Below are 13,004 nucleotides of genomic sequence, written 5' to 3' on the forward strand. Positions count from 1 at the left end.
AGTTGGAAAAAAAGCCATGACCTGTGTTTGAGCTACCCCTTTAAAAAGAATGACATACATTTATGACACCAGAAGAAAGAGCTTTGCCAAGGACTTCCAAACCATTTTAAAAAGAGGTATTTGTATTCTTTAAATGAATCCAAACTTATTTAACAACTGAATCTTTATGTTTTAACAAGGTTTGGTTTTTAAATAGGGTCCTGCATTTCCAAGACTTCCACCATTGGAAAACTAATTTGTATGGCCACTATTTTTATTATCAAGCATTTTAATCTCAATTCACACATCAATTAATGAAATTAGAAAGGAGGAAAGTTGACTTGCTGCAAACTCTTAGTTTACGTTATTTGTCCCCATAAGTGGTCAATTTAAATTTAGTGAACAGTGATGTGGTGGCAGAGGGACTGGAACTCTCCAAAGTTGTTTCCTCTAGACGTGGTTCTTCTTTGTACAGAATCTCCATTTCAGAGACCTTACCCATCCTTAGGACATGAGGTTTCACCTCTGGGAGATGGCTCTCAAGATCTCAATCTGTTGTCCTGGCTTCTTAAATACTAATCTAACTGGATATTTCTACTTAGATGTCCTATTATATCTTGAAATTTAATAAACCAGTTCACCTCCTCACTTTACCTCACCAATTATCTCTCACTGTCTCTCCCTTGTCTGTTAGTGGTATAATTGTCTCAGACACTTGGGCTCAAATCCTCAGACTCCTATTTGAAACTACCCTTTTACACATCATACCCATTCAACGGTCCTGTTAATTTCACCTCAAGTCTTTCAAATCTGCCATTTTCTTTTTAGTCACTTAGTCCAGGCCCATCTTTTACTATACTTGATCCCAGTGGCTCAGGTATACAGCCTGCCCTTTAATGTCACTGTTATAGCTGGCTTTGGTAGCTCTGACTTTGAATCTTCTTGTTTGAATCCATTTCATATTCTTGCTGTCCAATTTTCTATCTAAAGGATATTTTTTATTATGTCACTTATCTGTTGAAAAATAATAAATGCCTCCTGTTGTCTCCAAGATCAAGTCCAAATTCCTTAGTCTGTTATTTAAGGCCATCCATAATTCAGCCCCACCCTTTCATATAATCTTATTTGTCACTATGTCCCTAAATGGAAGACTCTAACCAGGTTGGTCTACTTAACCTTTGCTCATGCCATCACCTTACCTGAATGCCCTCTCCAACTGCTCTCTGTTTACTAAAAATTTATTTTCCCATAGCAAATACTTATTAGTTTGTTAGTTGACTAACATTTATTCTGATTTTAGTGACAATACAATTTCCTTCAGTGAATGATCTCATCTCATTTTAATACTTGACTGTTAACCAAGGTTTTCTCTCCTTCCTTATCTAAGAGACCTGCGTGCAACCGTAACAAGACAAACCAGACTCTCCCTCCTGGAAAGTGGAATCTTGAGCAGAATGTCCATAGACTGGAAATTGTTGAAACTCATTTATTACAGTGGAGACAACCTGAGAGACTGGTGAGTATTTCTTGCTTACCTACATCTCTAGACTTATCTTGTCTACTGACTTCCTAAGTCTAGATCTCTAGACTGTCTGTTGATTCGTGAACACTCCCATTTCCTTCTAGAGATTTCTTTTTTATTAAAGAGGTAATTTCTGTTACTTGCACTCAAAATTCCTAATTGTCATCATTTCTAAAGGCCCCTTAAGCCCTTCCTGACACAAGTGGTCCTTCCCAGCTTGCAGTGATCATTCCTTCAGGTTAGCAACTGTAAATTTTAGTATATGCGCCATTCCTTTGGCATGTCTCAGTCAGTCACTAAGTATTTACTGAGCATTAACAATGAGCTTGGTTTTGTGCAACTGCATACTTTTAAAAATCTGTTAACTCATTTTATGAGTATAGAATATTTTTACGGGTAGACTCTGGGTCCTTCAAAGTCAGAAACTCTCTCTCAAACATAAAGGTTCCTTCTTTCGTGCTTGGCATGCACAGAAAACACATATTCTTACTGATTAACAAAAGCAGCTTCTTCCATTAAAGCTGCTTAAGAGGAATATAACTATAATATCAGGACTACTTGGTGTTAATTGAATTAGTCAATAAAAATACAATAACTGGAAACATAAAATATAGTTCTGAAGAACTCTTCATCATATCTTAACTTGCTTGCTAACTTGGTAGTTTTCATGCTAAAAATCATCAGTTAAGATGCTAATTTCTAGAAGTTGAGTGTACAATATCATCTTTTAGTGTACCACACAGCCATTTCCCTGAATCACTTTGAAACATTCCCAAGACATCAACCAGGTCATTCCCAAGAGCTGCCATTTGCATCATTCAAGCACACTGCTACCTTACATGATTGATAACCTAAAAGTCAGACAATGCAGTAGATTTATTTAACTTTAAACCCTATATACTATTTTAACTATAATTAGGGATTGGCATGGGGGGAATGAGAATTAACATTATATTTACTTTAACAAAAATCCCAAATAACTATCAAGCAGTATAATGGAGATCCTGGTTGCTATTCTATCCAGGCAGACATGAATATTGGGGGAATAAGGAATAATGAGTCATAATCTACTGAAAACTAAGACGGAGAAGAAAGAAAAGGAAGTACTCACCTTCTTTTCCAGTCTATCAATTAATTTCTGGAGTCTGTTTATCTGGGTCATCCACTGGTTATCTTCTTCTAATAAGCCTTGAGGGGAAAACCATGAGGGCAATATATTAAACTCTAGACAGAGCAGGAATGCTTTGGTGTCTCAGAGCTTTTCTTTTACCCTGAAGGAAGAACACAGTGTCACTGGCTAATCACCACATTTAAATATATATATATATTTATATTTATATTTATGTATATAGATAGATTCACATGAGTTCTTTCTAAGTTATTGATTTCCATAGATCCATGTATCCCAGTGGGTTCATTTTTATGTCTATTTTTTTTATGTTGTTGCCTACACTGGCCTTTGATATTCAAAAGAACAGATCCTGCTGAGCCATTTTTACCACCACATAATGTAGCTGATTTTTCTTTTAGAAAAAGGAAAGCACCAAGAAATAATTCTAAACTTACTTCTGAGGCAGTGGCAGGAGCCAGGGAAATCATAGCCATGAACACAGCAAGGGATAAATTATTAATCAAAAAGAAGTAGAAGAGCAAGGTAGCTGGTATCTCCTTCCCTAGGGACTAACCTGAGTGGACACTATGTTCATGGCATAGGAGTGAAGAGTACAAACTCTGGAGCCCGCTGATTTTGGTCAAATTACTTAACATCTCTGGTCTCACTTTTCTTATTTTTAAATGGGCATAATAATATCACAAGCCTCACTGTGAGGATTGTGTATATATACACATATGCATACATACATATGTGTATATATACACACACAAACATACATGTACTATGTATGTAGTATTTTTATTTTTTTATTTTTATTTTTATTTATTTATTTATTTTGCGGTATGCGGGCCTCTCACTGCTGTGGCCTCCCCGTTGCGGAGCACAGGCTCCGGACGCGCAGGCTCAGCGGCCATGGCTCATAGGCCCAGCCGCTCCGCGGCATGTGGGATCTTCCCAGACCGGGGCACGAACCCGGGTCCCCTGCATCGGCAGGCGGACTCTCAACCACTTCCACCAGGGAAGCCCCCTAGTATTTTTAATATGTCTGTGTATACACACACACATCTCTATCTAACAGCAGGATAAACATTATGTAAGTTCTGCTGCTATTATTGTTGCTGTTATATATGTTATTATGCAAAGGCAAGAAGGAGTAAGTTGTGGTGTGAGCCCCTGCACAAACATCCTGGTATCCTTGTGTATCCTTATGGCAGCTTGCTCAAAATATTTTCACAGACATTTGCTGAAGTAATAGTTTTTAATATTTCCTGATAGAAGAATGTGATTGAATTTAAGACTATAAAGCCTTGTTTTAGCTTTGAATGTTAGGAAGATAAGACCTAAATTATAAGGGGGTAGTACTTTACATTAGAATTCACTTCTCCACCTGCCGTCTTCAGTGAAGCTCCTCTCAAAGCCCACCAAATAAATTATGATGCAAAAAGAAGCAGTAGCATTGCCACAAAGAAGTGGCTACTAAAAATGAGTGCTTTTACAATAAAATATTATAAATATGTAAACAAAGTTTATGTTTATATTTTAATTTGCAAAGTAGTTAACATCTTTCCATTCTAGGTTGCTCCTAAAAGAATTTAAGGCAGCTATCACAACAAAGTCCCATAAAAGGATATTTTGGGCTTAATACTGTTTTCTAAATGAAAAATGGAAAGAACAATCTATGGTTTAATTTTCTTTAAACATCTTTATTGGAGTATAATTGCTTTTAAATGGTGTGTTAGTTTCTGCTGTATAACAAAGTGAATCAGCTATACATAAACATATATCCCATGTTTAATTTTTTATATTCCACATACAAGTGATAATATTTAGTATTTGTCTTTCTCTTTCTGACTTATTTCACTCCAGGTCCATCCATGTTGTTGCAAATGGCAATATTTCATTCTTTTTTATGGCTGAGTCATACTCCATTGTATACATACATATGTGTGTGTATGTATATATATATATATATATATATATATATATATCACATCTTCTTTATCCATTCATCTGTTGATGGACACTTAGTTTGCTTCCATATCTTGGCTATTGTAAATAATGCTTCTATGAATGCTTCTAATAATGCTTCTATGAATGCTTCTATGAATATTGAATTATGGTTTTCTCAGGGTATATGCCCAGTAGTGGGATTGCTGGGTCGTATGGTAGTTCTATTTTTAGTTTGTTAAAGAACCTCCATACTGTTTTCCATAGTGGCTTTATCAATTTACATTCCCACCAACAGTACAAGAAGGTTCCCTCTTCTCCACACCCTCTCCAGCATTGATTGTTTGTAGATTTTTGATGATGGACATTCTGACTGGTGTGAGGTGATACCCTATTGTGGTTTTTATTTGCATTTATCCAATGATTAGTGATGTTGAGCATCCTTTCATGTGTTTGTTGGCAATCTGTATATCTTTTTTGGAGAAATGTCTATCCATCTGTTTGTCTCATCTTCAATTACTTTCGTCAGTTTTTGAAGTACAGGTCTTGTACCTCCTTAGTTAGATTTATTCCTAGGCATTTTACTCTTTTTGATGGAACCATAAAGGGAATTGTTTTCATAATTTCTATTCTGATACTATGTTTTTAGTGTATAGCAATGCAACAGATTTCTGTATATTCGTTTTGTAACCTGAAACCTTACCAAATTCATTGTTGAGTTCTGGTAGCTTTTTGGTGGTGTCTTTAGGATTTCTTATGTATAGTGTCATATCATCTTCAAATATTGACAGTTTTACTTCTTCCTTTTCAGTATGCATTCCTTTTATTTCTTTTTTTAGTCTGATTTCTGTGACTAGGACTTCCAATACTACGTTAAAGAGAAGTCGTGAGAGTGGGCATCCTTGTCTTGCTCCTGATCTTAGAGGAAATGCTTTCAGCTTCTCCCCATTGAGTATGATGTAGGTTGTAATATATGGCCTTTGTTTTGAGTATGATGTGGGTTGTCATATACGGCCTTTGTTTTGTTGAGAAATGTTCCCTCTATACCCACTTTCTGGAGAGTTTTTATCATAAATGGATGTTGAATTTTGTCAAAAACTTTTCTGCAGTTATTGAGATGATTATATGAATTTTATTCTTTAGTTTCTTAATATAATGTATGACATAGATTGTTTTGCAGATATTGAAGCATCCTTGCATCCTTGGGATAAATATATTACTTGATCATGGCTCATGATTCCTTTCATGTATTGCTCAATTTGTTTGCTAACATTTTATTGAGGATTTTTACATTTATGTTCATACTGACCTGAAGTTTTCTTTTTGTGTGTGATATCTTTTCAGGTTTTGGTATCAGGGTGATGCTGGCCTCACAGAATGAGTTGGAAAGTGTCCCTTCCTCTGCAATTTTTTGGAATATCTTGAGAAGAATAGGTGGTAACTCTTTTCTAAATATTTGGTAGAATTCATCTGTGAGGATAACTGCTCCTGGACTTTTGTTTCTTGGGGGCAGTTTTACTACTGTCTCAATTTCATTCCTGGTATTTGGTCTGTTCATATTTTCTGTTTCTTCTGAATATGTTCATTTCTTCTACATTGTCCATTTTATTGGCATATAATTGTTCATGGTAACCTCTTATGATCCTTTGTATTTCTCTGGTGTTGGTTATAACTTCTGTTTTATTTCTGATTTTAATGATTTGGGTCCTCTCTCTTTTCCTTGATGAGTCTTGGTAAAGGTTTATCAATTTTGTTTATCTTTTCAAAGAACCTGCTCTTGCTTTCATTGGTCTTTTGTTTTTGGTGTTTTGTTTTTTTTTTTTTTACTGTTTTTAAGTCTCAGTTTTATTTATTTCCTCTCTGATCTTTATGATTTCTTTCCTTCTAATAAATTCAGGTTTTGTCTTTTCTTCCTTTCCTAGTCCTTTAGGTGTAAGGTAAGGTTATTTATGTGAGATTTTTCTTGTTCCCTCAGGTAAGCTTGTATTGCTATAAACTTCCTCTTAGAACTGCTGCTGCTGCATCCCATAGATTTTTGATCATTGTGTTTCCATTTTAATTTGTCTCCATTTATTTTTTGATTTCTTCTTTGATTTTTCCAGCAACCCATTGTTTTTTTATAGGCATATTCTTTAGCCTCTATGTGTTTGTGTTTATTTGCACTTTTTTTTCTTGATTTCTAGTCTCATAGCATTGTGGTTGAAAAGTTGCTTAATATTATTTCAGTCTTCCTAAATTTACTGAGACTTATTTTGTGGCCTAGCATGTGATCTATCCTGGAGAATGTTCCATGTGCCCTTGAAAAGAATGTGTAATCTGCTGCTTTTGGATGGAATGTCCCATATATACATCTGTTAAATCCATCTTGTCTAAGGTGTTGTTTAAGGTCAGTGTTTCCTTATTGATTTTCTGTTTGGATAATCTGTCCATTGATGTAAATAGGGTGTTTAAGTCATCCCTTAGTATTATTGTGTTATCATCAATTTCTCCCTTTATGTCTGTTAATATTTGCTTTACATATTTAGGTGTCCTACGTTGGGTTTATATATATTTACTTTTGTTATATCTTCTTCTGGGATTGATCCCTTGATCATTATGTAATGTCCTTTTTCTCTTTTTACAGTCTTTGTTTTGAAGCATACTTTGTCTAATATAAGTATTGCTACCCTAGGTTTTTTTGCATTTTCTTTTGCATGGAATATCTTTTTTCCATCCCCTCATTTTCAGTCTGTCTGTGTCTTTAGATCTAAAGTGAGTCTCTTATAGGCAGCATACCTATGGATCTTGTTTTGGTTTCCAAGCAGCCATTCTATGCCTTTTGATTGGAGCACTTAGTTATTGACATTTAAAGAGATTATCAATCGGTGTGTACTTATTGCCATTTTGTCAATTGTTTTGGGATTTTTAAAGTTCTTTTTTGTTCCTTACTTCTTTTTTTTGCTCCCTTCCCTTATGATTTGATGACTTCCCTTGTGATTTGATCTTCAATGTTATGTTTGTATTCCTTTCTCTTTTTTTGTGTGTACATCTATTATAGATTTTTGGCTTGTGGTTACCATGAGTTTTATATATATATATATATATATATATATATATATATATACACACTGATATATTGATATATATATATATATATATATATATAGGTGACTTTAAATAGTCATGGATATATATATATATATATATATATATATATATATATATATATCTCCGTGACTTTAAATAGTCATATATATATATCCGTGACTATTAAAAGTTGTTAATCTTTTAAGTTCAAACCCATTTTAACAACTCTGCATTTTTACTCCCATGCCCGCATTTAATGTTTTTGACATCATATTTTACATTTTTGTATTTTATATCCCCTAACTATTGTGGATATAGATGATTTTACTACTTTTATCAATTAACCTTCCTACTAGCTTTATATGTGGTTGATTTATTATCTTACTACATATTTCCCTTTACTAATGAGATTTCTCCTTTCATAATTTTCATATTTCTAGTTGTGGCTTTTTCTTTTCTGCTTAGAAAAGTCCCTTTAACATTTCTTGTGAAGCTGGCTTGGTGGTGATGCTCTCTTTTAGCTTTTTCTTGTTGTAAAACTTTTGATCTCTTCTTCAAATCTGAATGAAAGCTTTGCTGTATAGAGTATTCTTGTTTACAGGTCTTCCCCTTTCATCACTTTAAATGTATCATGTCACTTTTCCTGGCCAGAAGAGTTTCTGCTGATAAGTAAGCTGATAGCCTATGGGAGTTCCCTTATATGTAATTTGTTGCTTTTCCCTTACTGCTTTTAATATTGTCTCTTCATCTTTAATTTTTGCCATTTTATTATAATGCTTCTCAGTGTGTCACTTTGGGTTGAACCTGTTTGGAACTTTCAGTCATTCCTGGACCTGAATTACTGTTTCCTTTCCCAAATTAGGGAAGGTGTCAGTACTGTGTTCAACTATGTTCTCTGCCTCTTTCTCTTTCTCTCTCTCTATTGTCTTCTGGGACCCCTATAATGCAAATATTAGTACACTTGATGTAGTCCCAGTGGTCTCATAAATAGTTCTATTTCTTTTCTCTTTCTCTCTCTCTATTGTCTTCTGGGACCCCTATAATTCAAATATTAGTACACTTGATGTAGTCCCAGTGGTCTCATAAATAGTTCTATTTCTTTTTTTTCCTTTCTTCCATTCAGCTTGAGTGATTTCACTACTCTGTCTTCCAGCTTGCTGATTTGTTCCTCTGTAGTATCCAATTTATTGTTGATTCCTTCTAGTGCATTTTTAATTCCTTCTAGTGCATTTTTAATTTCAGTTTTGTATACTTCATCTCTGTTTGGTTCTTCTTTACATTTTCTATCTCTTTGTAAAAACTTCTGACATTTCTATCTCTTCGTAAAAACTTCTGACTTCTGACATTTCCCTCTGTTTTGTTTATCCAAACTCTTCTCTCAGGTTCTTTGAACATCTCTATGATAATTAACTTGAACTCTTTATCAGATACATCACTAACCTCCACTTCACTTAGTTCTTCTTCTGGAGTTTTATCTTGGTCCTTCATTTGGGACTAATTCCTCTATCACCTCATTTTGCCCAATTTGCTGTTTTTATTTCTAAGTATTTGGGAGGTTTGTTACATTTCTTGACTTTGAAGAGGTGTCCTTTTGTAGGAGATGTCCTATGTGTACCTGTGGTGCACTCCTCTATGGTCACCAGAGGTACATGCTTTAGGAGTGCCCCCTTTTTGTGTTGTGCGGGTCCTTCCATTTTGGCTGACTGACTACTGTGGCTGATCTAGTTGGTGTGGCTAGCCCCTGTCTGGTTGATTGCCAGGCCTTGCCTTGGGCAGAGGATGCCAACTACTTGTGGGCAAGGGCTGGTCATGACATGGCTGACCACAGTGTCCTGGGATTCCTGGGGCTAGTGCTGGACCAGTGGCAGGTGGATCTTGGTGCTGGGGTGGGTGGCTGTAGGGCCACAGGTGCCAGATCTAGTCTTGCCCTACTCGTGTATGAGGCAAGTTCCAGACATGGCTTGCTGCAGGGTCCAGGATGTCCCAAAGCTGGTGTCAGCCTGCTCGTGAGTGGGGCTGGATCCCAGGGCAGCTGGCTGAGGGGTTCAAGGTGTCTCAGAGCTGGTGTCTCAGAGCTGAGGCCTAAAGCGTTGGAGTCAGCTTACTAGTGGGCTGCAATGAGGCCTTGAGCATACCAATCCTAATTCCAGCTCACTGGTGGGCAGACTCGGGTTCCAGGGTCTCTGAATTCTGGGTCCTGAGGGTACCAGAGTTGATGTGTAGGCTTGTTGGTGGGTGGGTCTAAGTCCCAGGGGATCCTGGGGCTGGTGCCTGCTCAATGGTGGGTGAGGCTAGTCCTAGGGCTAGTGCCAGCCCATTGGTCAGTAGAACTATGTCTCAGGGTCTCTGGCTGCAGACCCCTGGTGGGGGGGTTTTCCCAGATTTGGTGTCAACCCACTGTGGATGAGGTTGGGTCCCAATGGCAGACTGTGGGGCCCTGTGATTTCTTGAGGCTAGTGCCAGTGCTTTGGTGGGTGAGGCCAGGTCCTGAGCCCTCTGGTGAGTAGGATTGGGTCCTGGAGCCACTGTAGACTCAGGGATTCTTAAGTCAACCAGCTTGCTGGTGGGTGAGCCTGTGTCCCCACCTGACTAGCTGCTTGTCTTGAGGCATCTTAATTCTAGTGCTCACAAGCTGGTGGGCAGGGACAGGTCTCAGCACTAATTAGCTAGAAGAAGGATTCCAAAGTGGTGCCTGCCATCATTAGTGTCCTTGTGGTAGAATGAGCTCCCCAAAATAGCTGCCACCAGTGTCTGTGTCCCCAGGATGAGTTACAGCTGCTTCCTGCCTCTCCAGGAAGCTCTCCAAGATCAGCAGGTAGGTCTGACTCATTCTCTTTTCAAGTCACTACTTCTTACCTGTATCCCAGAGCATGTGAGAATTTTTGTGCACATTTTAAGAGTGGAGTCTCTATATCCTACAGCCTTCTGACTCTCCCCAAGGTGAACCCTCCTGGCCTTCAAAGTCAAATGTCTGGGGGTTTGATTTCCTGGTGCAGAACCCCAAGCTGTAGACTCTGATGTGGGGCTTGAACCCCTTGCTCACTTGTGGAGAAGCTCTGTGATTGTAATTATCATTTCATTTGTGGGTCACCCTCTTAGGTATATGGATCTTGACCATACCACTTCTCTGCCCCTCCTACCCATCTTGTTGTGATTCCTTTTAATGTATCTAGTTGTGGAATATCTTTTCTGCTAGTCTTCTTGTCTTTCTCATCAATAGTTGCTCTGTAAATAGTTGTAATTCTGATGTGACCATGGGAGAAGGTGAGCTCAGTGTCTTCCTATTCCACCATCGTGGCCACTACTACAGTGGTTCTAAATGAGCTTCATGATTTTTCCTGTACTTTTGATACTGACCAGGAGAAGATATTGCCCCAAGTAGTCCCTGATCCTAAGAAGCTACATGAGGAGTAGAGCTGAATCCAACCTACAAGCTGGAGCCACATCCAGCTGAGATCACTCAAATCACAGTCAAACATAGACCCATGAGAGAAAAGAACCAAATATTTCCAGTTGTAATCACTGAGATTTTGAGGTTGTTTCACTGTAAAAAATGACTAATGATCCATTACCCCTAGACAAATAGCTTTACTTTCTGGGGAGATGGAGATACTAACATCTATCTTATAAGGTGTTAGGATAAAATAAGACAGTGTTCAAGAAAGCACTTTGAAATCTTTCAAGTACAATCTGTGTAAATACAGACTATATCTATACATTGATTTTCTGAAATGGTAGATATTTAAATATTCATTTATGTTAAAATGACATGTTCAAGTGATATGTGCAGGTACATACAGATACATATATACATACATATGCATATATATTCATACTTTATAAAAATTACTCTACTTAACAACATAAATTTTCATATTTCAAAGTATTTTAAAGTAATTAATATAAATTACATGGTTAAAATATGATGACCTAATGAATATTATTGAGGTCTCAATCATATACTACATTATGCACTTCAAAAGCCACTATAATTTTAGTCCTGTTATGAAAGGAAACAATAAACTTTTTCTAAAATGAATTTAGAGTATGCTTAACCAGGCTTGGGGATCTGGAATTAGGGTGCAGACTAAAGGGCACCTCCTTTGCTTGGAGATGATGATGATTTCTATAGGTCTTAAGTCTTTCACATATTAGGTGATTGAGTCACTTTCTTCCCTACCCAACATGTCTCTGTGTACTGCCCAAGTACAACTGCTAGGATTCTGACAGAACTGATGATTAGGATCACCACCCTAGTTCTTAATATCTTAGACCTTTACCACTTTGGTTTCAGACAAACCTGTTCGGTGTAAGAAAAGCATTCCATTATTATTGTTTTAGCTGCCTTTTGGTCCTTTTTAAATAAGTCAATATGAAGATACAATTGAGTCAACTTCAAGAAAAATGACAAAGTTTCATTACCTGCACCATAGACATTAAACTGAGGGCTGTTGGGGGAGAAGATTTTGTGTCTCTGGACTCGACGACTTGATCGTTTTCCAGGCCATTGAATCGACAGGACTTCTGGTTTGGTTGGCCCTTGTCTTGAACAACAAAGACAATATTTAACCTCAGTGTCAGGGCTTCAGTCTTTTACCTCAAGGAACACATCTTCAAAGATCAGACACAAATATTTTCTAGTGTAGTGAAATGAAAATTTATGAGAACTATGGCTTGGCAACATGGTCTAGAGATACCTGGTAATGTGGCATTATAAGTGAAACTAAGGAAAAGAGGGGGGAACATGGCAGAGTAGAAGGACCTTGAGCTCACCTCCTCTCACTAAACTCAATATTTTGTAATAACCTATAAAGGAAAAGAATCTGAGAAAGAAAAAAATATATATATATATAACCAAATCATTTTGCTGTACACCTGAAACCAACACAACATTGTAAATCAACTATACTTCAATAAATTATTTTTAAAGTTATTAAGCAGAAAAAAAAAGAAAATACATTGGGCTTTTTTTATTCTTGTAATTTAAAAGTTTGAGTAAAAAATCATACCTTGATTTGTAATTTAAGAAAAACTAGTTTCTTTTATTGCCCAAATTATCAATGGAAAGAATGCTTATTTGTACACTTCCATAGTATTTTGTTTAGTTTGAGAACACCTATGGAGTTTGTTTTTCCTTTTATTCAGTTTTTAACTTAACTGTTTAAATCAAAGCTAAATATCCATATAGTTAAAAAGTCAAATAATTCTATAAACTTTTTTCTACAAACAGGTTCTCCCCTTCACCATATTGTGCCCTCATTCTCCTTATACAAAGGCAACACTTTTCAACAAGTGTTTATTTGTGTTTATCTATATATAACAATACTATCTCTTGGGGAGGTGTGACCAAGATGGTAAAGTAGGGAGACTCTGAGC

General features: G+C 36.7%; 1 protein-coding gene across 1 annotated transcript in view; it reads right to left on the reverse strand.

Moving 5' to 3' along the window:
* The window catches only part of NECAB1 (N-terminal EF-hand calcium binding protein 1), a gene marked incomplete at both ends in the record, with an annotated part of 274,029 nt that overhangs the window by 50,340 nt on the left and 210,685 nt on the right, over nucleotides 1-13,004 (reverse strand). Inside the window, 2 exons of the mRNA XM_082674826.1 lie at nucleotides 2,613-2,689; nucleotides 12,051-12,172. Of these exons, the coding sequence (XP_082530952.1) occupies nucleotides 2,613-2,689; nucleotides 12,051-12,172 (199 nt within the window). The remainder of the gene's footprint in view (nucleotides 1-2,612; nucleotides 2,690-12,050; nucleotides 12,173-13,004) is intronic.

This window comes from Grampus griseus (genome assembly GCF_964374135.1).
Source record: "Grampus griseus genome assembly, chromosome: 17".
Classification (NCBI taxonomy): domain Eukaryota; kingdom Metazoa; phylum Chordata; class Mammalia; order Artiodactyla; family Delphinidae; genus Grampus; species Grampus griseus.